General features: G+C 48.9%; 1 protein-coding gene across 3 annotated transcripts; it reads left to right on the forward strand.

The window, feature by feature from the left end:
• The first annotated feature begins 1,411 nt into the window (after positions 1-1,411).
• CD34 (CD34 molecule) lies at positions 1,412-25,029 on the forward strand. Of its 3 annotated transcripts, none has more exons than XM_043568969.1 (9): positions 1,413-1,574; positions 3,537-3,605; positions 11,437-11,619; positions 12,294-12,547; positions 13,581-13,661; positions 21,877-22,027; positions 22,264-22,316; positions 22,635-22,799; positions 23,363-23,503. In XM_043568969.1, the coding sequence occupies exons 1-9, from the start codon at positions 1,496-1,498 to the stop codon at positions 23,375-23,377; spliced, it is 1,050 nt and encodes a 349-aa protein (XP_043424904.1). In that variant the 5' UTR covers positions 1,413-1,495; the 3' UTR covers positions 23,378-23,503. The 3 variants fall into 3 exon arrangements, with proteins under 3 accessions (XP_043424903.1, XP_043424904.1, XP_043424902.1); XM_043568967.1 differs by lacking the exon at positions 23,363-23,503 and adding an exon at positions 23,510-25,029 and having other exon boundaries at positions 1,414-1,574; XM_043568968.1 differs by lacking the exons at positions 3,537-3,605; positions 23,363-23,503 and adding an exon at positions 23,510-25,029 and having other exon boundaries at positions 1,412-1,574.
• The last annotated feature ends 719 nt before the right edge of the window (positions 25,030-25,748 follow it).

The raw sequence follows: 25,748 nt of genomic DNA on the forward strand, positions 1-25,748 counted from the left end.
AAATTTGCATCTTAAGCCTTTGGTTTTATTACGTGATGAAAGGCTTTGTTTCGTATTTAAAGACAAGTTAGCCAACAAGATCGGAATAGAGAGCTTTGAGCTTTGTTTCCAGACCTGGGTCCATTTCTCTCTCCTGTACAAACCAAATAATAGTAAATCAGAGAAGGACCATAAAGATAAGTCTGCTTTCGTGATGTTAGGGAGTCTGCAGACAAATGACTCAGGAAAGATCAGAGGGGGCTGGTCTGACCTTCCTTCCTCCCAACTTGGCCTGTACAGGGCGCATATCAGGGGAGAGACCCGACTGGGTGTTAGTAATCCTGCGATTCCATTCAGGATCTCAGAGCATGTTCGCAGACTGTGGCTTCCCTTATCTGCTCCCTGGTGCCATCATCTCCGCCTCCCGCCCCTCTCCTCTCCAGCGTCTTCCTCCCCCATCCAATCCAGTCTGCCACAAGGCTGACAGCCCAGCTCAGAGTTTCTGCAGTTCAGATTACCAACATCTAGAACAAGTAGTGAGGAAGAGGGAGCTCCAGGATCCACAGGTAGTAGAGGGTGGGGTCAGGGGAAGTCCTTTTCCTGATGAAAGAGCTAGACAAAGCCTGTAGAGTCTCAGACCCAGAGCTGGAGAGGAGGTGACGGGAGAGAGCGTGTCCCAGATGCCAGGAGAGTCCTTTGTCTTTATGGCGATGGTGACAGGCTCAAAGTATGTGGAAAATTAGGAACGGTCACAGGAAAAACCCCTCCAAATTAACACAGACAGATCTTGCAGGGGAAAAAAGTGAAAAGAAAATCAATAAGGATGGTTTGGACGGGTGACATGAATAATTACAGTTATTTATGTGTCCTGCTCACTCTTCATGCTTCATTAACATGCAGCACAGTCTCTGGTGTGACTGTCATTAAATGCATCAGATTGGGCACGGGCTACGTTTTTACCTGATTAGCAAAATGCTCACATTTGTAAACTAGGGTCCTCACAGTAGAGTCCTTTTGGCAAGATGGTTCTCGGCTCAAAAGTTAAAAATAAAGGAAAACAAAAAGGAAAGAAAACACACACACAGGCGCGCGCGCGCACACACACACGCACACGCACACACAAGCACACAGAAGTCAGGGGAAACTTGCCCCCCGCCACCGGCCAGGCTGACACAAAGGGGTTAAAAGTCGAGTGGAAGTCGAGCTTGAAGGAGTAAGACGGGGCCTCTATATAAAGTTGAACAAGTATCTGGGGCCCGCACAAACCTCCACCTTTTTTGGCCTCCACGGCGGCAACCCCAGCCCCTGCTAACGTCCTCCGCCTGTGGGACCAAGTGGGGAAGCTCACGGTTGTGGCGGCCAAGGAGAGGGGCCGGCCTTGCCAGGAATATAGAGGGAGGGGAGGGGAAAAAGCCCGATCGCCCACCCCGCTCCCGGGCGGAGGGCGGGGGCAGCGCGTCCCGCGGGCCGAGCGCGTCTCGGGCTGTGCGCATCTCTGCGGAGCGGCGCGGGAAGGATGCTGGTCGGCAGGGGCGCGCGCGCGGGGCGCGGGATGCCGCGGGGCTGGACCGCGCTCTGCCTGCTCAGTCTGCTGCGTGAGTACCGGCCGCGCGCCCGGGCGGCGGGGAGGGTCCCCGCTCTCCCGGAGCCGAGCGCGCAGAGCCCGGGGGCGCGCAGGGAAGGGACCCCCCCCCAGCTGCCCCAACCCACGCCCCGCGCCCACGGCGGCTCCTGGCTCTCGTGGGACCGGGGCCCCCCTGGGACCGGCGCACCACCTGGGAAGCGCTGGGGTGGACGGGGAGGCAGGGCGGGCGACCGCGCCGCGAGTGTCAACCAGCCCAGGTGTAAACCGGGCGGAGCTCTCTGAGCTTCCCGGTAGTGGAACAGTGCGACTGGTTCGCATTGTCTCTAAAGTACAGCGCTTCGAAGATGCCAGAGGCTGTGGCCAAAGGTCCGGAGCGCAAAGTTGGAGCCAGAGCCAGGAGAGGGGAGGACAGAAGCAGGAAAAGTTTTGCGCCTGGGGGTTGATTGAGAGAGCCCAGGCCGGAGCGGGTGCTGGGAAGAGAGCGCAGGCGCCCACCGACCACCACCACCACCACCACCACCTCCGGCACTGGGCGAGCCCGAAATTTAAGGATGGGAGCGAGGCCAACCTGGGACAAGGCCCCAGCTCCAAAGCCCAGGAGGCGCCGGAGGCAGGCTGAGTGAGGTGACCAGGGGGTGTGGAATGAACAACAGTCCGGGAAAGAATGCTTGCATTTAAGATCTGAAAGCTAAATTACAACTCCCTCTTCCCACACCCACACCCACTCCCCTGGAGAGAAGGTGGCAGCGGATGGGGTCTGTTGTGCGCCCTGCCTCCATCTCCCCATCGCCCCCCCTTCCCCCCCCCCCCCCGCACCAACTCCAACCTGTTACACTTGGAGGCATTCTTCCTCTTCCCCCTCCAAGTTCTAGAACTAGGGAATATGTCAGCAGGCTCATGGACACCCTTCCGCTCACCCACACTTGCTCCTACTTCTTAAGATCTTGCTCTCACTTTGGTAAAGAAATCATAGACAGTAAGTATTTATTCTTAATTGCTTTCATTTGGGGAGAGCATTCTCTATCTCTTCTCATTGCCTTTAGAGGGTTTTAAACGTTGTAAGCTGTTCTCCTTTTTGCTCAAGATTCTGCTTCCAGCCCTCTAGGGCCCCCAGTTCCCTACACGTACTCATCCTACAGGCCACCCACTATGGCCCCACAGAGTGACCTGGGCCTGCCAGGGACTCCTTTGCTCTCAGTGTCCTCTGCTGTCCTGCGTTGGGCCCACCCAGTTGGAGAGAGACTCCGGGCCTGGGAAAGCTCAAAGTTAGGCTCTGAGTTGACCAGTTCGGCAGCCCCAGACCTGCCCTCTGGGGCAGAGAAAAAGCTGTCACTTCAATGTGGAAACACTAGGCTAGGGGAACTCCCCTGGGTGCTAGACGGCACCCTCATAACACAGTGGAGCCGATCAACAGCCGATCAGATGCTTCACTCTCCTTTACACAGCTCGTGATGACCTGGTCCTGGGCCGAGTGAGGCCCACCCTTTTTTTATTTCCTCAGCTGGCCAGTCTCAGTCTCGCCTTGGCTCGTAGCAGGGGGTGGGGGGAGCGACTTAACTCCTGCAAAATCTGGGGCAGATATGCCGAGAATCTCACTGTCTCAGCTTTGGGGGTGACAGCTGGGACATGGGTCCCGACTCTCAATCTTGCCAGACTACTTGAGCCAATGTGTAGCCTTTCGTCTTGCCTGAGAACTTTCTAGGGTTTGTTTCTTGCTTTAACACTGGGAGTCACTTTCTGTCCTGGTCTACATTGAGGGATGGATGAGTGAGTGACTGTACCTTGAAACGCTGACCGAGGGACATTTGCAGGAGTTCCGTGCGATTATTGCAAACTTTAGGGCACCGGGGGTCTTCTCATCATGTACACTGACAGAGGGCTTTGTTCTGGGAAGGTCTTTCTGTGCTCTGTGAGAAGTTGGCGTAAAGATGGGCACAGCCGTCCGACCAAAAGTAGACTCTTTTTGTTGCAGATGAAGCTGCTTTGGGGGGCGACCAGAGTCAGAGTGAGTCGCCAGGTAGCACTCCCCTGCCACCAACAGGTAAGAGAAGCCTTTCAGGTTATTAGGAAGCCCCATTTGTGGGCCTCCGGGTGTCTGTCCCCTCCAAGCCCTCCATGGCCTATCTCCTTCCTCCCTCTGTAAGGACACCCCCCCCCAAGGCCCGCCCCTTCACATTCCTCTTCTTCCGTCGTGCATGCTGACCCCACACCCATATCCTGTCTGGGGCTACGTGTAAGAGGGGAAAAAAGAAAAGGGAAAAGAATTTTATCAGATATTTTCCAGAGGAGAGAGGACTCCACCCTTTGACTCTCTGCCATATAGCGACCGACGAGGAGCAGCCTTGGGGACCTCTGACTAATTCAGTGGTCCCCAGTGGTCCCCCTCGTCGGGCCAGTCCAGCTGGCACAACCTTTGCAAATGCGAGTCTTCCACGGCCTTCCCGTTTGACGGATAAAACACTTCTGGGCATCTTTTTCTTATCCCTTTAGCTCCACCTCCTGGGCCTCCTTGTTCACTTGTCCTCCTGTTCTTCCTACTTTGAGTCTTTGTCTCCAAAAGCTCGGGGCAAGGAGTGCCAAGCTGCAGCAGATAAACTCGGGCGCAGAGTCTTACAAAAACAAATAAAAAAGTAGGAACAAATTCCACTCCGTATGGTCTCACTGCCTGATTTCCTTTAGACCCTGGGCAGGAGGGCCTGGGCTCACTTTCAGGGCTGGATGGCTATTCGGCTCCACCCTCGGGGGGCCTGGCCTCCCTCTCTCCTTGACTTTGCCTGATCTAACTTAAATGGCCCCCGAGTGTGGAGAATTCAGAAGGTGAAGGTGTGGAAACAAGAACAAAAACACCACCCTCCAAAAGAAAATGCTCCAAGTTGCCAGGGCAGAATTTCCTATTTGTCTGGGTCTTGACTTCTCTAATGAGAACATTCTCTTCCCTCCTCAGCTACGAAATAAAAACACATTATCTACAATTTTTAGTCTCCACGGCCCCTGACTTTGCTAAGGAGAAAGATGCGTGCGTCTTGGGAGAGTGAGAGGCCAATGAACGGGGGACGGGCCAAGGTGGACTTCTTAGCACCTGCACTCTGGGGCCCACCCCGGGGACCAATCGCTTCCCTTTGGATGTAAAAGAAAAGGCCTTTGGGCTTAGTTGGCTTCATCTGCTTCTTCCTGGTTTGGCGGGGAGAGACCCCAAAGAACCCACGGCTGGTACCTTTTAGTGGGATGGCATCTCTAGGTAGTGAGTTCTGTCGTTGCAGAAAATGCCTTAACGAGTCTCTGGGTGAAAGTAACCTGGACCCCTGGACGGGCCTTGGAGGTGCAGGGGCAGACAGGAGGTTCATTGCTGAGCATGGTAGAATACATCGGAACTTTGTGTTTGATGGGCCCGAGAGACATCGGCTGAGGGAATGCAGAGCCCAGAAGGAGTAGAGAGAGAGGAAGGGAGGTGCCTGGACCATCAGAGAGGCAGTGGTGCCTGAGGGTGGAAAAGACCCAGCGAGGAGAAACTCCTTACGGTGTGGCATGCGTGCTTAGCACAGTAATGTCTGGAATTTCAGGCTTATGCCGTTGTCTCTTCCGGGCTGGGCTGTAATCTGGCTCCGTGCTCTCAAACCTTTGATAAACACAGGCCCGCCTGGTGTTAGTGTGCTTTGTGGGGAATAAAGGAACAAGTCCTCAGCTGGCCTACAGTGAAGCAGAACCACAGTGCCTGGGCACAGGGAGGCACAGAGTTGCAGAAAGGGAGTCAGTGGCGATTAGGGGAATGAAGGAAGAGGTGACTGGGAGAAAAGTGGGCCCCCAGAGAAAGCTCAGGAGACCAGGCTTCTGTGGTAAGTCGATGGGGTCCAAGACAAGGTATTTGAATATTAAAGAGAAGTCAGAGTCCGCTGTTCACTCAGGCCACAGACGCTTGGTTTACGCTCACGTCTCAGTGAGCCACTAAACCATAGGAAGGCATCAGCCCAGTTCTTTATTCTGGTCCAAGATGCCCAGACTCGGGGAGACCTGTAACAAGGATGCTTCCTAAATGTTCCCGGAGAAGATGGGTGGCTCACCACCTCCCAGAGTAGTTCATTCCATTAAAAAACATAACAGTAACCTCCCCCCCCCCATTTTAAGCCTTACTTTGTGTTACAATGAAATTAGCTTTCTTGAATCATCTGATCATTAACTTCTATTCTTAATTAGAATTGGCTAATCTTCAGTGGCTTCTAATCTAATTCTCTTCTTTAAACTACCATGGAATTAATATGATCCTTCTTCAAGACAATCCTTAACGATCTTTCTGGCCCCACTAGATTATAAGCTCCTTGAGGACAGGGATTTATTGAAATTGTAATGACCTTAACCCCAAACCTCAGGAAAGAATCTTCTTTTCTACTGTGCATGGTCCTTTGCACGTCATGGGTGCTTCTGACCAATACGAATGAATACATGCGTGAAATGAATCTTGAAGAAAGTTACTTATTCTCCCTCCCCAAATTCTTCTTTTCTGGATCAGAGGTTAGCAAACTTTTTCTGTCAAGAGCCACATAGGAAATATTTTAGACTCTGGAAGCCATATGTAGTCTCTTAGGCATATTCTACTCTGTTTAATTATACAACACTTTAAGCATGTAAAAGCCCTTCTTAGCTCCCTGGCCGTACAACAGACAGCCCGCGGGTGGATTTGGTCCGCCAGCTATTTGCAGACCCCTGATCTAGATGAAATAACTCCTGGCCCTCAACCATATGACTTGGTTTCTAGAGCTCTCCTAATTCTGGCTATCCTTTCACGGACACTCCCTAATTTAACAAACTCCCTCCTAAAATACGGCATTGAAGGAGACCACGCTACATAGATGTGGTTGGTGTGAACATGGCTGACATGGTCGCCATTCAATCTAAGTGCTTTTTCTGAACTCAGAGGATTGTGCTAAGCACCCTGAGAAAACAAACGAGTATCAGAGATGTTTCCGGCACTAAAGAAATTTATAACGTAACTGAGGTGACAAGACCTATACTCAGGAAACAGAGTTTATGATTTTGTGCCAGATAAGTGGTGGAGAGACGTGTCTCAGGGTCTCTGAGAAGCAGAAGGAAGGGGGCCCTATACTAAAGATAACTGTTGTTTCTTGAGCGTTTACCAGACAGGCTAACTGCTTTATGCTTCTTATCTCCTTTATTCCTCAAAACAACTAGGAGTTAGGGAATATTTTTATTCCCATTTTATAGGGAACGTTTAGAGAGTTGAAGAAGCTTCCCCCCAAGCCCTCACAGCTAGAACATGGTAGAGAAGCCTCTGAACATGGTCTGACTGCAGAGCCCAAGCTCTTTCTTCTGAGGTTTCCTTCTCTTCTCAGACACGTGGGCTGTGGGTTCCCAGCAGAGTCCCGTAGGCTTCTTCTTCCTGCTACTGTATCCCTGTGGGCTGAGACACCCAAGATTTTCTCGAAGAAACTCCTCTCAGGCAGGGCACCAGAATTGGAAAGGAATGGTGGAACGGGGCTAGCTGGCCAGGAGGAGATCAGGAAACAATACCAGCAAAAAAAAAAAAAAAAAAAGAAAGAAAGAAAAAAACAAAAAAAAAAAACAAAAAAAAACAAGAAAAAACAAAAAACAAAAACAAAAACACAAAAAAGAAAAAGCAAAAAAACCACAACTAAACCTAAGGGGGTCTTTGGAAAGCAAGACTGAGCATAGGAGAGCATAGGCATTTAGCTATTTAGGTAGCAGAGCGTTCTGGATCTCTGAGGATTTGTAAGCCCTCTTTCAGGATGAAAAGATTCTCCAATTTACTAATTGTAGGTAGGAATCTCTTAAACATGTATTACATTATGCCTTTGCTTTACTCCGTGTACCCCTCAGAAATAGGACTTTAACTTTCATGACTCAGATGGATCATGAAAATAATTTAGTTATGGTGCAGCTCAGTGACTTTGTTAATGCTTACTAAGGTGTATATATTTATTTCCTCCTACTGTAAGTGATTCCAGACCAGTGTGTGTGTTTTTTCACATTTATTTATTCTTTTGAAAGAGAGAGTGAGCTGAGAAGGGGCAGAGAGAGAGGGAGACACAGAATCTGAAGCAGGCTCCAGGCTCCGAGCTGTCAGCACAGAGCCTGATGCGGGGCTCGAACCCACGAACCGGGAGATCATGACCTGAGCTGAAGTCTGGTGCTCAACCGACTGAGCCACCCAGGCAGGCATCCCATGACCAGTGTGGGCTTTAATACTCATGTCTGTTTTTCATTTATCTGTTTCTTCTTTTTTAAACTGTCGTTTCTCCTTGATGTTTGCTTCTAAGAGTCTCCAATTTTTAGCTTTAACTAGGATATCAGATAACCAAGCTTGTTAGAACTTGGTGTAAAACAAGAATAATTGCCTCTGAATAAGTACCTGTAAGTTAAATGCAAAACTTTTACTCCATGAATTCTGTGACCTCTGTTTGGCGTTTTGGGCTTCTTATCCTTATTCCGCTAACTTTCTGACATCTTGTCTCTTCCCTTTGCCCCAAGCTCATGAGTTAGGATCAAATAGGATATCTAGAGTCACATAGGGTACTTAGGGGGACACAGTTAATAAAGGTAGGGTGGAAGGTAAACAACATAAGATGGCCTTTTGTTCAATTTTAAATTGTACTGTAAACGCCCTGTTGGGTTGGGGCTAACGACTGTTTGTCTGGAAGGCTCCAGTCTAGAACGGAGTGGAGTGGAGGTTTCGTTGATCGTCTTCTAGAATCGAACTAGGAAGCCGCGATTGCTCCCTTACAGAGTTGGAGAACAGAATCAGATCAAGAAAGGTCAGCATTTGATAGTTTAATGCCTTGGATGGGGGCGAGAAGCTAGGATAGACAGAGACACATGGTCGGTCTTGATTCTTATAAATGTTATTCCTCCAAGGCGCAGTCTTTTCGTGGGAGCTCCAGAAAGGCAGCCCTAGAGACTGTGAAATTAAGACACTTCCTGCCTGCTAGTCCCTACACCACAGCACCCAGGTTGGATTTGTCTCCAGGTCTTCCACCACCTTGTTCCCTCGCTCTACACCCCCTCACGTATCCCGTCACCTAGCCTTGCCTTTCTGCCCTCCCTCTTTGACCTGTTTCTCCAGGGTCTCAGAGGCTTCCTTGCTCACAGCGGGCTCAGGGCCATGCATCTGAGGTTGGGGTTTCATTTTCTTGGCAGGTGGATCGTGCTACCTGCTCCTCAGCGTTTGGCCCGGTGGTGGGTGGGAGGTGGCTGCGGCAGCTGGGAGCCGGACCCCAGCAGGTCGGTAGCTGGCCTGGGTCCAGAGTCGCTTCACTTCTCTGGCACAGGCCCTCCGCCCTCCAAGCTAGCAGCAGGTCTCTGCTCACATCTGGAAGAGTTCAAAACTGTTTGTCTGGGTGAAGGAGGCCCTGGGGAGGGGCTTCAAAAGCATGACATCACCTCAGTCAGGCACAGCTTTCTTTGGAAAGCGCAAAGGGCTGGGTCAGCCTGAGCCAGATAGGATTCCCAGGAACTGATGTGTTGGAAGGAAGAAGAGGAAAGGGTGGGCAGGAAGAATGATGTCAACGGGGAGTTCCAGTGGTGCCTTGGAACGGTACCTGGGGAGGATGATCCTTCAGGTCAGTATCCGCCTGCTCCCGCCACCCGCCCCCTGTGGTGAGTTCATAGCTTAGGGGTGGATTGCTGAGCGGTCCCGTCTAAGGGCCCGGGGAAGACTGGATCTGCTTTCCCACCTATTTCATTTTGATAAACCCACCTCCTGCCTAACCCAGGTAGGAGCCCATCCTTTTCTCTCCAGAGGTGCGGAGGATGCATCCTGGTTCTTAGCAGTTTCGACTCTCTGACCTTCTTGCTACTTCTACTCAAGAGTCAGCTAAACCTCAGTGGCCCCAGTGTTCCCTGCCCTGAACTACGGCCTCCCCTCTTGGCCAAAACCTTGCGTGATTCAGGCTCTTATCTCTAAAATGCAGGTGGTACTATCATTTCATCCTCCTGCTCCCATGCACGTAATGTCAAGATATGATTGTTGTATTCACCATTTATATCCATCTACTTGCAGCAGGTGGGAAGGGAGGCAGATGTGGGACAGTGAGACTTGTCACTGCTTTTAGGGGAAGCATTGAAACTAATGCCTAACTTCCCTCTTGATGCTGAGGGAAAGAAGAGTTGTCACTCTACATTGCCATTTACCTGGGGACCTCCCAAAATTACAGCTGTAGATCTCAATCAGGAAAATTGAAAGACAAGCTTTAGGGTGGCCTGGGATCCTCAGGGGCCTTTTCTTGAGGGTGGTACTGTGGGTGCTGAGCTCTGGGTACCAAGTCGATCCTATAGCATTTATGGGGCCCAAGCCAAGAATGGAATAGAGGCCCTCATACCATATGTCTAAATACTTCAAAGTTACAATCAGGCCTGTGAGCTTATAAATGAAATGTCCTCTATCCCCTTACCTTGAAAAACATACCTAATGGCCACCTGGAAGGCCAAGTTTTAATTTGGGACCCTCTCAGTCTCAGAATTCAGTGCCACCGTGTGGCTGAGCAGGAAGAGATGACCCTTGGCTCCCTCCTGTCCCACTTCTCTTCTTTTTACCCCCAACCCTGGCTCACTGTAGGGGATCTTGCATGCATGCAAGGGACACACCATCCGCATGCTTCATGTGTATACCTTCTCCCTGAAACTGCCACCTCTTGGCCACCCTTGTGCCTTGGAGGTCCATACCCTGGTACTGCGGTTCACCCTCAGAAGGATGGACTGGGAGAAAAGGTCCCATGAGGATTCTCAAGTGAGAAAAGAGGCATTTGGGCAAGAATTTCTAGGAGTATCTGGTCCCCAGTGTAGGATCTAGACGAGAGGGTACATCTCTGTTGGCCCCATGGACGCCTCATGGTTGGGAGCAGGGCAGAGTAGGAGGAGGAATAGAATACAGACTCTAACGTTCAGGGAAGTTTCTCCTTTCTGGATGTAAGGATGTCATTGATAGGTACCCCCAGGAAACACAGAAGGACAAGGACCCTCATGAAGATCATCAGAGAATAATTCAATCCAGGAATATTATACTATATCAATTTAAGTTATTTGTCATTAATTCTCCCAAAACAATCCAGGTAAGGAAAGACCCTCACTTTAGAGGTTGGTAAACACACACACACACACACACGCACACGCACACGCACACGCACACACGCACATTAAACTACATAGTTATTGGAAAAGGCAGAACTAAGCTATCTTCCTACATTTGATGAGAAACCAGGCCTTAAGTTCTCTAGAGCACCCACTGGTCAGAGGTTCTTAAAAGAAATCGTGGGGTCACTTACTGAGTTTCTCAACAAAAGGCAAGGAGGATGGGTTTGCAGGCCATGAGGGAAAGACTAGAGTTTGGGAATGGGGTATCTTGGACAGATAGAAGATTTTTAAGGGGATTGAATAGAGATGAATCTAGTGGCTATTCCCAGAGTATATGAATGGAACGGCTGGAGGGTGACAGAAAGAGAGACAGATACGTTAAAAAGGAAATCTTCCCCCATACTTTAGATGTTTGCAATATTTACTCAGATATAACTTGATATTTTAATATTTTATTATACATGTTCTAAACATTGCCTCGTATTCTCCTGTGGCTTTAGTTTTTTTATATTTCTTTATTTGTAATAATTCTGGTACGTTAAGCGCATACAGCATTTATCCCATTGAAATTCATTTAGCTGTTTGCAACTTTTCCCTCCTGCAAATGGTACTATACTGGACACTTGATGCGTACAAGCTTTTCCTTCCTTATCTTCTTAGGGAAAATCTAGTAGTGAGAAATTCTCCTGTCCAGGAGGATAGTCTTGATGTCATGATGTCCTAAGTCTCCAGGATGATTTAGGTTCTGACTTTTCCTCCTTGTTTCTCGATAGCCTCTGGGTTCACAAATACACAAACCAGGACCACTGTTACCACAGAGTCAGCCACCTCACATACAAGTTCAACTGTTTCCGCAAATGTGTCCAGCCAGGAAGCCACCACACTAAGTCCTCTTGGAATTACCATGCCATACCCTGTCTCTCAAGACCGCAATGGGACCGCAACAGCCATCTCAGGTAAAAAGTGTTTGTCTCGGGCCCCAGAAGGATGTGGCTGGTGCTTGGGTAAAGCATTGGGATGCCTGCAGACCTCCCTTAGCCCTGCCTTCCCCCGCAGATGGAAACATACAAGTCCTGCGAAGCATGGTTTGTGCATCATGTTTAGGGTGCCCTGAGGTAGACTCCTGACAATTCCTGTAGTGATGGCTTTCTCAGGCCAACACTTTGGCTGCTGATCCTGACCAGTAACTCTCCTTGTACCCTGTTTTCATGCTGAGTTCAGCTTAGTGATAAAATAAGAATCAGATGAGGACTCCCTAGACATCTCTGATCTCTTCTAAGTGAAAGAAAGTATGTACAGGTTCACACTGGTTTTTGACTTCTTCGGGGTGAACCAGATTCCAGTTCAGCATCAGAATCCTGAAAGCACCTCTCATACATTCTCAGTGATAGCCATGGTTCCAGTAGCTGGCTTGAAATGAGTTTGGTAGGGGTTAGGATATGAAGTAACTCTTAACCCCTCCGATTCCCTTTTCTGGTTTGAAGTCCAGGTCAGTATCGTTATCTGTCAAGTTTTAATTCAAGACAGTGAACTGAGATGTGTGTAGGGGTGTGTGTGTGTGTGTGTGTGTGTGTGTGTGTGTGTGTATGAAAACATGTGCATGCAAAACATGTGTTTTGGTCTATTTCAGAGACTACAGTCAACTTCACTTCTACCTCTGAGATCACCCCAGTGCCTGGAATGGGGAACTCTTCTGTCCAGCCACAGACCTCTTTAACTGTCACAGCGTTTTCCACCACAACCAACTTTTCAACTTCAGACATGACTTTGAAGCCCAGCATGCTCCCCGGAAATGTTTCCGATCCCCCATATAACAGCACCATCAGTGTGACATCCTCCACTGAGCCTAATGCATCATTTTCTCCCACCCCAAGTACCATCAAGGTAGGTGAATTGGGCCAAAAGTGGCAGATTGCCCCCTCGCTTCGTATGTATGCAAACCCTCTCCTCCCCTCAACCTCTCCTCATCCCAGCCAGTCAGATTTGGGTCATGTAAGAATTAACATGGAAAATATGCAGCTTAAATATTTCTGACAAAGATAGAAAGGGGAAGGGAGGAGTGGAGACAGGTCGCTGACATATGCTGTGGGTATTTCATTTCTAGGGAGTTGAAAGTAAAGGGGGATTCTTGGGGGTCCATGCAGTCGGCTGTGGTTCTTTCTAGTACCTCTTGGTCTCGGCTTTGACCCGGGCACCATTTCCATTTGAGCGTATTTGGAAACCATCCTCTATTTAATGGGGCGACTTGCAAACAATGTTTAGGACCACCACCATTTCCTGTAGATGAGAGAGTTTGGTGGTATGTCAGGTATAGAGAAGCAGTGGAGAACTGGGCAGACCAAGGATGGTGAGCTCAGCCTTGGGGTCTGTGGCTGTCAACAGTTTGGGGCAGGAAGGGTAGAAAATCTGAGGGTGCGTGGTGCCTGGGGGCAGGCTCAAGGGACCTGCCTGGTTTCTGTTTTTAAAGGAACCAGAATAGGAATCTGGAGAGCCCTGGGGACCAGGAGGAAAATGAGTGTCACCAGGCTCAGCCTGGCCACCCCCATTACCTTAGTGCTTGTATGGCCTCACTGCATGTATATGATCCACGGCAGGGAGAACAGCCCCAATGGGTAAATTTCGTCCCCTCTTCCATTTCCGCACCAGCTAAGCTCATGTTTACCAAGATTGCAAATAGCTACTTGTTGGCAAGCCCAGGCTGGTAACAAAAGTTTTGATTATCTGATGGGGATGGGTGTAAGAAGGAGGAAGAGAGTAACACCAATTTATACATCTAGTCCCCTGCCATTTTTAAATTTCCTTTTTCCTAAAACCTCTTAAGAGAGTACCCCCACAGAAATCAAACGGGACAAGAGGTGGGGGTAAAAATGAGGGGCAAAGATACTGGCTTATTTACTTTGTTTTTGTTTTACTACAGGGAGAAATCAAATGTTCCCGAGTCAAAGAAGTGAAATTGACCCAAGGTATCTGCCTAGAGCTAAATGAGACCTCCAGCTGTGTAAGTCAAACTCCCCTCCACCTCACCCCTATCCTTTCCTCCTCCCTCTTCTCCCACAATCCCTTCCGAACATCCTTAAGCCCTCTTGGACTGGACCAGACTTCGGTGGGGGTGGGGAGAACTTAGTTGGTTAGGCGCTTTCAAATGCAGAGCTTTGGGTTTAGGGAGTAAGAGGCCCCATCTGGCGGGCAAAGAAGGCAAGGACAATTTTTTTTTTAAATTGAGTTCACTTTTTCCCCTCCTCTGTAGTACATTTAATATATACATGTCAGACTTAAGTTTGCTTTCATGTTAAGAAAGTCCTTAGTGAAATACACACTAGTGACCTAAAGTGCCAGTTTGCTTATTATTTACATATAACCCTTTAATCCGTTTAGAATTCTTTTGTGCTGTAATGCCACATTTTCCATATGACCGTCTTTCCTCACATTGTTTATCGAATGATCCCCTTTGTTGACTGGAATGCTGTTTTTTAGCTTGTATTAAATTTGTATTTGTCCCAGGGCATATTCTACAGAGATATTTTGTTCAGTTTGTCATTTTTTGCCTATCTTAAGTTTTTTAAAATTATTCTACTTTTATATTATAGTACTCTTTAATATCCAGCCATGCAGGTCTTGGCTCACTACACCATAAAAAGTTTATTTTTTGTCTGTTCTTTTAGAAAAACTTTAGAAACATCTTGTCAACATTAAAAAAAGAAACGTTAACATTTTCATTGGAACTGCTCTAAAGTCTCTCTCTATTTTTCTGGTCTTCTCTTGTATCATTCAGCATATTATCTTTTTAGCTTTTCAAAACTAAAAGCTAGTTTGTTTGTTTGTTTGTTTGTCCGGTAGGCTTTATGGACTTTTAAAGTTTATTTATAACACAGATTTCCCATTAAATATTCTAATCGATCATTGCTGGTATATTATAAAGTTGAAAACTTCCAACTTTTCAATATACGTTCCCAACATATATTGAAAGTTTTGAAAATTTATCTTAGGTTTAGCCATTTTCTTTAACTTACTTGTTAATTTCAAGACCTCTTTACTTGATTCTTTTTTGGTTTCAAGGCAAGCTCTCATGTTGTCTGCCACCATACATTGTTTTTCTCCTCCTTTTTAGTAGTTAATGCCTTAAGTTTCACATCTTATTGCATTGGTTAGACCATACAGCTCGGCGTTAACTTTGAATGTTGATAGCAGACGTCCTTGCTTTGTTTCAGTAAATCCAATTTCCTGACAGTTACAGTTTCCTCGACGAAGAATGGAATGACAGGACTCTTCCTATTCACTTGTAGGAAAAAACATTTCCTTATAAGTTGGGAATCCATTTAAGGGAACTATATGTGTGACGTGTGACATGTACACACGCACATGGGTAGCCTATAGTCTGTAGAGGGCATTCGGTTATTTATTTTGTCCATTCTGACTGCCCATATCGTACCTGTGATTATCAGTTGGGTCATTCTGACTCACAGATCTTTTAGAATTTTGCCTAAGGTCTTTTTTTAGCCCAGGACTTCTAAAAACAATGGGAATTGCAAAGACGTAAGTTCGCACAATAGGATAAGTGCACGATGCAAAATAGTGAACTTAAACATGAATATACAATGTACAAGTAATACAGGAATTGCAAAGACAGAGGCTCACACAATAGAACAACTAAGTGCAATTTGCAGACTAGTCAACTTAAACATGAACATACAAAGTACAAGTAATACTCTGTGTGTTTCTGATACCTGTTTTCAACTCTCCTTATTAAAAAAAACATCGCCAAACCCTTTGTTAATCATAGCTTAAAAAACGACTTTTTTTTTTTTTTTTTAGTAATATCCTGGTGAAGCACTTATTTTCCTGTGTATCACGCTGGTCTGTGCCAAAATGCTGCTTCTGCGTGCCACTGATTTAGAGCCAATTGCAGGGCAATCTAAGTGTCTGTCCATTGCCCTTCAAGGCTCACATTTAACTAGGGTCATCATACAAGACAAGTGCCGGAAACTGACCGCTACTCCAGAAATAACTCCTCTTACTGTGGTTGCTTTCTCTCTGTGGTCTTTACTGTCTCGTCATTCATGCCACAGCTGAGAAGGTCTGCTCTCTCGTCTGAGATCTGGGGAGCATCTGTGAGCAGGGACGTGCAAAGACAGCAGTCCCTCCACTATGCTAAAGAAGGCCTCTGCACCGTTCACGGTGAATGAACTCTCTGGTGACCCCTTGGTCGTGCTACTTTTCCCTGGCCCCTCTGTCACCGTTGATCCCCCCTCTCTTCCTGAGGGTTCCTCCTCCCTAGTCCCCAAGCAGCAGTGCCTCCTAAGTCTCCCCAAAGTAATTTCCCCCCCGGGCAGCCATCCTTGTTCAGAATCTCTAGCCAAAGCTCCGGATTGTGTTTCAGATTCCTTTCCCTTGAGTCCTACTGCGTGCTTATTTGATCATCAATCTGTTCCCAAGGCCGTGAGTGAGTGGCGTGGTGCCTCCTAGTTTTCCTTAGGTTGCATTTGCCCCCGGTGTCAGAGGGCCTTAAGGGACTGGTTCGAACCGTGGGAAACTCAAGCCCTACTCACACCCTAAGGAGAAGCATGAAGGATTTGAATTCCCCTAACATTATGTCCTTGAGTACTTGTGCAATGTCGGCATGCTCCTGCCTCCCGTGTACTCCCGTAACGGAAATACGTGTGCATGTTCTCAGCTATCCAGACACTCACTCTGCACTGGGACATACTGAGTATCCAACCTTTCAGCTCCCACTGTGTGGATTATTCCGCCTGTCTTCTGTACTTGCATCCTGCAGGCATTCATTTCTCAACTACTCTCCTTTTGCTCCCCCTCCTTCACCTCTAGGCAGAAATCACCCCTATCAGCCTGGGTGGGGGGGAGGGCAACCCCTACCCTCTTCTCAAGCACCTGCTACTCCGTCTTAGAGCCCTCATTTGCAGGACCCGTCACTCTGAGTCTGACTTTCATTCTCTCGGCTGCAGTGTCAGGGTAATTTAGTTTTTGTGGTTATGGGTTCCCAAATCGTTTCCACAATGTGAGGTTACTTTATTCTCTTATGCTGTCCCCCCATTTATCCAGGGAAATACACCAAGAAATTTTTTAATGGTGGTAAAAAACATGAAATGGACCATCTTAACCATGTATAAGTCCGCATATAGTTCAGTGGTATTAAGAACGTTCGCATTGTTGTGCAGTCTCCAGAAGTCTTTTCATCTTCCAGAACTGAAACTCTACACCCATGAAACAACTTCCCATTCCCCCCACCTCCTCGCCCCTGGCAACTACCCTTCTACTTTCTGCCTCTGTGATCAGACTACTCCAGGTACCTCATAGGAGTGGAATCATACGGTATTTCTCTTTGCGTGACTGGCTTATATCACGGTGCATAATGTCCTCGAGGTTCATCCATGTTGTAACATGTGTCAGGATTTCCTTCCTTTTTAAGGCTGAATCACGTCTATACCGCATTATGCTTATCCCTTCATCCACCAACGAACACTGGGTCGCTTCCATCTTCTGCTGTTGGGACTGATGCTGTTATCAACATGGGTGTACAAATACCTCTTTAACACTCTGATTTCATTTTGGGGGCGGGGGGGCACATACCCGGAAGTGGAATTGCTGGATTATATGGTAAATCTATTTTTAAATTTTCGAAGACCCGCCATACTGGTTTCCATAGCAGCGGCACCATTTTGCAACCCACAGGGCACAGGTTCTGACATGTCCACATTCTCACCGGCATTAGCTATGTTCTGGGTTTTTCTGATAGTAACCACCCTAATGGGCACGAGGTGATAGCTCATCGTACTGTGGATCGGCATTTCCTAGTGATTAGTGATGCCGAGCATCTTTTCATGTGCTTATTGGCCTTTGCGTATCCTCTTTGGAGGAATCTCTATTCAAGCCCTTTGCCCACTAGTTTGTTTTTTAGAACTACCTTTCTTTAGAGCCACATGTGTTTACATGCAGAGGTCGTATTTCCTCAGCTAGCTCTCATCGCCCTTATCCTGTCGTATTGACTTCATCTAAGGCAGGCTGCTTCCAGCCTCCAGATCATATCCCCCAGCCCACGCCTTCCTTGCCCTCTGCCCAAACACTAAAGGTCAGTTTCCATGCAGAAAAAATAACTTACAGATGGAGGACAGATGAAGACCATGTGTCTCCTGGTGAGAGCCTGAGATCTGGAGACAGTCTTACTCCTCGCTCGTGGTCAGCTGCTCACCGGTGGAGTGACTTGTAGCAGAGTCCTTCACTCTAGTCTCTAAATGAAAACAGGGTTTTACCTGCCACGTCAAGGTCGCACCAAAATAGATAAAATGAGAAAGAGAGGGAGGGAGGGAGAGAGAATGAAAATTGATCCTAAAAATCTCATCATTAGGAAAAAAAATTTTTTTTCCATTTCTTAAAATTTATCCTGAGGGGCACCTGGGTGGCTCAGCTGGTCAAGCATCCGGCTTCTCCTCAGATCATGATCTCGTGTTTTGTGCGTTCGAGCCCCACCATCAGGCTCTGTGCTGACAGTTTGGAGCCTGGAGCCTGCTTCGGATTCTGTGTCACCCTCTCTGCCTACCCCTCCCCCATTCACACTCTGTCTGCCTGCCTGTCTCTCTCTCAAAAATAAACAAACATTTAAAAATATTTATTTTGAGAGAGGGAGAGCGTGAGCGGGGGAGGGGCGGGGAGAGAAGAATAGAGAGAATCCCAAGCAGACTTGGCTGTCAGGTCAGAGCCCAAAGCTGGCTCAAACTCACGAAACTTGAGATCCTGACCCGAGCGAAAATCAAGAGTCTGAGGCTCAACTCACTGAGCCCCCCAGGCGCCCCACATTGGGAAAAAATCTTAAGGATGATTTGGAAAAATACCTGTCCCTCTCTCCCTACTCCAAGTGCTTAATGAACATGCTTCCTTAACATGTTAAGAGTCTTGGCAAAGTTGGAGAATGCTGCTCTAGAAAGGTTAGATGGTTTTATCATTGTAGTTATTATTTTTTGCAAAGCAACATGTGTGAGCAGATGTGGTTAGGGGCTAACAAATCTGATTCTCATGAGCAAAATGGCTGTCTGTGGCTTCCTCCTGCCCACTCTCCCATGATATCTGCCCACAGCCTCTCTGGGGGGAGGATGTTTATTTCAAGCGTCCGGAGAAGCATTGTGCTTTGTTCAGGATCCACCTGCTCCTCTCTCCAGGCTCAAACACAATTCACTGATGCTGTTGGATTCCAGAGTGGGAGGCTGGCCACTGTTATTCCCTTGAATTTAGTCCAAGAAACTAAGCGAAGGGTGGAGGGACCCTGCGTGGAAGCCAGACCAGTTGGAACTTTAAGCTGAACAACAATTCGCTGGGTTCTTCTGTTTGTTTGGTGCTACGTTTAGTGTCGTCTGGGTTGAAAATTATGTAACGTACGCCCATTCTCCCCATTAAGGAGTCATACTGTCTAGTCAGAGAGAAATGGCAGTGACAGTAAGGCAGAAGATGATCAGACACCGAAGTGTGGGTCCTAAGGGCTGCGGTATATGGTATATTACTATCATTGATGGTAACAATACCAGCTGCCCTTTGTCGAGTGCCCATTGGGTTCCACACACTTTGTTGGGGGCTCTTTATACAACACCGCTTTAGTCACAGCTCAGTCTTCGACTGAGGAACCTCACGCTCAGACTAGTTGTATGTCTTGCAAAGACTCTAGTCAATCGCAGAGGCAAGGTTGATGCCGGGTCTATGGGAGATAGGGCCAGTCTCACTGGGGAGCTGGGGTTTGAGTTGAGTCTTGAAGGATGGGATTTCCAAGGAAGAGGGCCATGTTCTTCTTTTTCATATAGGCAGGGCTGTGAAGGTCACAGGCTCTCACACACTTGGGCTCCCCATAATGGCACCCTCAATCTGAAGGCCTTTCCTGACCAGCTTCCCCTGCACACATTCTCCCCATTCTTCAAGGCTTACTTTGAGGTGTTTCTGATAACCCCCAACCTGATGTAAGCTCACCCTCCTTTGAATGTCCATAGAACTTTAGCTGTACCTTCCTCGTGGTACTTACCGTGTAACTAGCTCTGTCACTTGTCTCTTTGTGCCTCAGTTTCTTCATCTCTAAAATGGGGAGAATAATAACACCCATCTTGAAGGGTTGTACAAGGTCTAAATGAGTCACTATATGTAAAGCACTTGGAACAGTGCCTGAGACATAGTGACCATCATTTGTTTTCATTGCCATGCATGCAAACTAAGAGCTTTGGCTATGTGGAATTCATAGCTACCCCCCCCCCCCCGCCGCCATGATACATGTGCAGAGATTTGCACACAGTGTCTTCCATTCAGGGCTTGATAAATGTCAGAAGGGCTGAATATGGTTGAGGTGCAGCTTCTTAGGACTCTGCAGGTTGAGGATGTGCCATTTTGTGTGGTTTGTTTAGATTGTGCAGGAGCCCTGTCCCTCTGCCTCTCTCAGGAGAGATAGATTTCAACCAGAGACGCTCCAGGAGGCCAGAGTTGTCCAGGCGGGGACTTCCTTCCTCCTCATCCAGAAGGCATGGTGTTTGGGAGGGTGCTCCCAGGGAAGCAATGTAAGGCTCCCCAAAGAGAAAGGGGCCTAGAGAAGAAAGACACTGCTGATCATATCCAGTGGTATCCAGAATGCCCACAGCAAAAGCTGTTTCCAAGAGCCAGATTTTTCCAGAGACAGAACCTCTATCCAAGTACTTCCTCAGAGACCTTTTCTTTGCTTTGCTTTTTAAATGCTTATTTATTTTTGAGAACGAGAGAGACAGAGTGTGAGTGGGGGGCAGGGCAAAGAGAGAGGGAGACCCAGAATCTGAAGCAGGATCCAGGCTCTGAGCTGTCAGCACAGAGCCCAACGTGGGCTTGAACTCACAAACTGTGAGATCATGACCTGAGCAGAAGTCGGACTCTTAACCGACTGAGCCACCCAGTAGGCCCCCTTTAGAGACCTTTTCTTGAGAGTTGAAGCAGCAGTGGCCTGAGAATGCATTTTTCTGTGCCCTTGGTTCTTGAGGGGCTTCTGAGGCTACCTCTGAACTCCTGTCTCTGTGACCTGAAGGTTAGCTAGCCCTGCTCTTCTGGCCTCCTCCAAGCCCATTGAGTTCCACCCAGCTCCCTTCAAGTCCAGCTGATAGAAGAAAGCTGGGGCCTGAGGCCAACCCTGACCTTGCCGTGTGCAGAAGCAAAGGATCCTGGGTTTTCCTGCCGTGGGCCACAGCAGTAGGAAAATACCCAGGCTGCTTTCCAAGCTGGGAGGCCCACAAGGAGCAGCCCTGCCCCACAAACAGGAAGCTGTCTCCTCCACGGAGGCTCAGTTCGGATGCCCCTCACACGCCCCAGCAGTTTTCCCCGAACAGGAAAGTTGTCGGAGCCGTTCAGGCATTTCCTCCTCACCATCTGCCATCCGGACAGAGGAGAGAGTCTTGGTTTCGGTTCCTTTCCTGTGCAGGGGAGGCTGCTCTGATTGGAAGCTGCTGGAACACATCCTGGGAGGTGTGAGAACAGGGTGTTGGAAGGGCACAGCCAGTGTTTCCAATTCATCTCTGTCCCAGGACTCAACTGGCAAAGAATCATGAGAGCTTATCTCCTGGGGCCAAGTTCCTGAGTCCTAGGGACCAGACAGCAACTGGAACCATCTGTGGACCTCATGTAAAACTGGCTTCCATGCTTTTAGTGGGGAAAGGGGGATGGTAGACTGGACAAAAACACCATTTCAGTTTCAACCATGCTCCTCGTGAGCCCCAGTGGGGGGTAAGACGGAAGGGCCCACTGGGTCTAGAGCCATAGACTTGTTCTCTACTCCCTTCCCTTGGCTTTTCCTCCAACACTTGGGGCTTTTATAATCCTGAAACAAAGGATTTTCTCTCCATCAGTAATACACTATTCATATTTGCTGTTTGAATTTAATTTGAAATAGTGTATGTGTCCATGGGCAATCCTTAAATAAGACAGTGTTTCCTGAATTTCTGCTCTGGTCCTCTTACAGCCCCACCTAGGACACTGATAGATGTTTTGGGACGGGGAAATTTTTGAGTTTTTTTCTTATTGTGTTTTGGCACATCTGTAGTTCACCGGATTTTTTTTTTCCCCCCAGTTACATTTTTTAGGAAGAAAGGATCCTTCTTGTTTAGAGAGTCGTAGTGTGACTTTCATCAGGATTACTACCTGAGACTCTGGATGCAGCTCAGGGTATATGAATAATTTCGTCTTCTGTTCCCCATTTCTCTCTATGTTACCAGGAGGAATTTAAGAAGGATAATGGAGAGGAACTGACTCAAGTCCTGTGTGAGAAGGAGCAGGCTGACACTGTGGCTGGCATGTGTTCCCTGCTCCTGGCCCAGTCTGAAGCGAAGCCTCACTGCCTGCTGCTGCTCTTGGCCAACAGAACAGGTAAGGGGTGCATCTGTCTTGGGGTCTAGGGAGGGAGTGGGGCTGAGGTTAGACAATCCTGGGTAGAAATCTGGTATCTTAGCTCAAAGAGCACAGGTGCTGGGGAGAAGAGCCAGGCTGACTTTGGGAGATGGAGCACCCTGGGCATCAGAGCATCATCTAGAACATCACAGGAGGGCCCAGGAGGATGAGCTCTTCCCGCTTCTAGATTCAGCAATCCCTGTTTCTCATTCTAGAACTTTCCAGTAAGCTCCGCCTTCTGAAAAAGCACCAGCCTGACCTGAAAAGGGTAAGTTCTCTAAGGTGATGGGAATTCTCAAAGGGAAAATTGGGTCAGGGGAGTCACTGGAGTGGAAGAGAAAGTACTTATCTTTTCTAGACTTGTCCTTTCTACTTCTCCGTCCTTCTCCAACAGTCCTTACCTGTCTGAGCTTGAACCAAAATTTTATGGTTTTAAAAGATGTCAGTCTTAAGTCCTTTTTAGAAAAATCCCTGAGGTCCAGGACTTCCTGTGTTCATCCGTTGTTGGGTCTAGCGTGGGCTGGGCTTCTCTTCTAGAACTCACATCCCACAAGTGACAGGCTGTCTTTTCTGTCTTCCCTTCAAGCTTGGGATCAAAGCCTTCTCTGAACAAGATGTTGGGAGCCACCAGGTCTATTCCCGCAAGACCCTGATTGCCCTGGTCACCTCAGGGATCCTACTGGCTGTCTTGGGCACCACTGGCTATTTCCTGATGAAGCGCCGCAGTTGGAGCCCCACAGGAGAAAGGCTGGTCAGTTTGGGGGTCCAGGGCAAAGGAAATGAGGAAGATAGTGGTCTTCTGGGGAGGTCCATAAATGTCCTGGAGTGGGGAGGAGACATACCAGAAAAGGTACTTCCGTGCTTTTACACATGGACGTGCAGAATGCACATTACCATGTCCATGGACAAGTCTGAATAATATATAGCAGATTGGAAAGGAGGCACTAACTGGGGCCAGCCCACCTCCTCACTGTGGCAGCAGATGGGTCATGTCATCCGTTTATGATTTTGCCCGGGATAGTTCAGCTGGGTATACCAGAACAGGCTGCTAAATCAATCACACTTATTGACATGTATATTAAATGTCCGTGGGTGCCACTTAGCTCACCAGAAGGGCCCTTATGGAAGGAAAATCTACTGTTGGAGTGTTCTGGATGAGGGAGGACAAGGCTGGGGTTTGACTCTTGGCTTCTGGCCTGCTACCCACTCTGGGGAGGGCATTCCATCCTGGGAACTGCCTGGTGTCTGGCGGGAGCTGGTTATGGAGCTGCGGTGGCACGGTGTTGTGCCTCTCCTCTGTCCTTTCTCCTCTAGGAGCTGGAACCCTGACTGCTCTTCAGGAAGAAAGGAGTCTGCACATGCAGCTGCAACCCCCTTCTCTCCCTCCCACCTCATCTCCCCCCACCCCTGCCTCACTCCTCTGCTTACCAGATAATGCTCCTTTATTTATACACTGTCTAGGGCGAAGACCCTTATTACACGGAGAACGGTGGAGGCCAGGGCTATAGCTCAGGCCCTGGGGCCTCCCCTGAGGCTCAGGGAAAGGCCAGTGTGAACCGAGGGGCTCAGGAGAACGGGACCGGCCAGGCCACATCCAGAAACGGCCATTCAGCAAGACAACACGTGGTGGCTGATACCGAATTGTGACTCGGCTGGGTGGGGCAAGGCTGGGCAGTGTCTGGGGAAGGGGCCCCTCCTTGCATCTGACCACACGCTGCCTCCACGCTGGAGGCACCATCGATTGCATTCTACCCTTTCCTGCTGCACACATCCTCGGAGGCTGTTCCTGGGGCCCGGTACTGCACCGGGCCGAAGGGTTCTCTCCACCTCGGTGGAGGGGAGATAACCCCTGCCATTTACATGTTCAGCTCGCTAAGCCCAGAATCGGGTCGACTCTGAGTAAAGGTGTGGGGGGAGGGGAGGCCAAAGTGCAGAGAAGCTACCAGGGTTGGGGGGTGGGAGGTGATGATCTTGCATCACTCACACGTGGGCTTCTGTCCTCTCCCTCTTCTCTGCCATATTAAAGGAACTCCCAGGGGAAGCATGGGCCTTTTCTGGGCTACAATTTCCTCCCAGGAGGCTTTGCCTTTTCCTGTTTCTTCCTCAGACCTGTCTTCTCTACATCAGGGAAACCAAAGCAACCCAGTGCACCTGCTCCCTTGTAATGATGCAGCCAGAAAGACTTGTTATCCTAAACCGTCCTCCTTATGCCCTGGCCAAGGCACTGTGGATTCAGGCACCGGCTTCCCTCATGCTTTCCGGTTTCCCCTGAGCTCCACACCTCCCTCCACATCTGCATACAGAAGCCTGCTTCGTTTTCTGGCTGAGCCTGGAATGAGGCTCCAAGTTTTGAACAACGTCTTGTGTGTGTGTTTGGGAGACAGGGTTAGGGGGACATGGGTCCATACATTCCTTCCTGTGGGGGCAAGTGGGAGAGAGCGAACGGCTCAGTCCTTGTCTCTCTGGGGCTCATGGAGCCTCGTCTTGAGCCTCTGCTTCTCCCTGTGGGTCAGAGTGGACAGGATCATGGGACCAGACCTTTGAGCCCAGCCTCTTGACTTGTGCATCTCTGAGGAAGCGCCTTGCTCAGAGGCTAGGTCCTGGCCTTATCCTCTGATCTCCATGGCTTCTTCCTTCCTCCCCCTGACTCCTGGGTTGAGCTGTGGACTCAGTCTCCCAGCAGACTCCTTTCGATCTCTGTCTCCCTCACTCCAATTCCCTCACTGCTCCGCACCTCCATGTAGTCAGGGCCCCTTGACATCTCCAGAGAACCTTCACCACAAGCCACCTCCTCTGTAGGTGACCCAGGTTCTCACTTGTATTTTTCAGTTTTTTTTTTTTCCAGAGGGGTAAGCAGGGATCCTGGTTTCAGTGACGGTTGGAAATCGAATTTTCCAGAGAGAGGAAGATTGGGTGGGTTTTATTTCTGAATAAAAAAATGGTGTGTGTAAATACTGTAATTAAAGTGATACTGAGACACATCTGTTCTGTGTCACTGTCCCAGCCAGTTGTGTCTGAATGCCCCAGCGGTCTCCCCGTCAGACCTCAGACCTGGCCAGACTGTGCAGTGATACGGTGGAGAGGGGCTAGCCAGGAAAGAGGTGGGCCCATCGTGGGGACACAGGTAAAACCCAGGGTGCTGCCCTTTGGCCAAGTCTCCCTCTCTGGGGGAAGCTCACAGGAAATCTGGATGCGTCTAGTCACAGAAAGACAGACCAGGATGCAGCAGGGGCCTTGAGGATGGAGGGTGGTGTGCCAAGGACATAGGCGCTGGAGGCCTCGTGGCCTTTCTGAGAAGTGGCACGTTTGGGTCACCGTATGCAGAATATGCATAACCGGGCGAAGGAGCCCCATGCACGCCTTACTGCCACACCACGTCCTGCCCGGAGCTGGGAGCAGAACGGTGAAGGCTGGGGCGGGCAACTTCTGGCTGCCAGCTCCGGGAGGGAGTGGTTTCTATCTTCAGTGTGAAGACACCAGCCTAACTGCCAAAAACGTCCGTAAGGGCACCCCCAGCTCCCAGGCCCCCCACCCCCACCATAGGAAGTGGGGGAGGGACCGCTGCCAAACACTGCCCAGGAGCTTCAGGAAACGCTCCTGAGTGTATCAACAGTAGCAGAGGCAGTTGGGGCCAAACAAAGGATCCTTCCCTTCTTATCTGGCCAAAGCCAGACCTTTCCCTTTAGCACTCCCCCACCCC

The sequence above is a fragment of the Prionailurus bengalensis genome, chromosome E4, assembly GCF_016509475.1.
Source record: "Prionailurus bengalensis isolate Pbe53 chromosome E4, Fcat_Pben_1.1_paternal_pri, whole genome shotgun sequence".
NCBI classification, from domain to species: domain Eukaryota; kingdom Metazoa; phylum Chordata; class Mammalia; order Carnivora; family Felidae; genus Prionailurus; species Prionailurus bengalensis.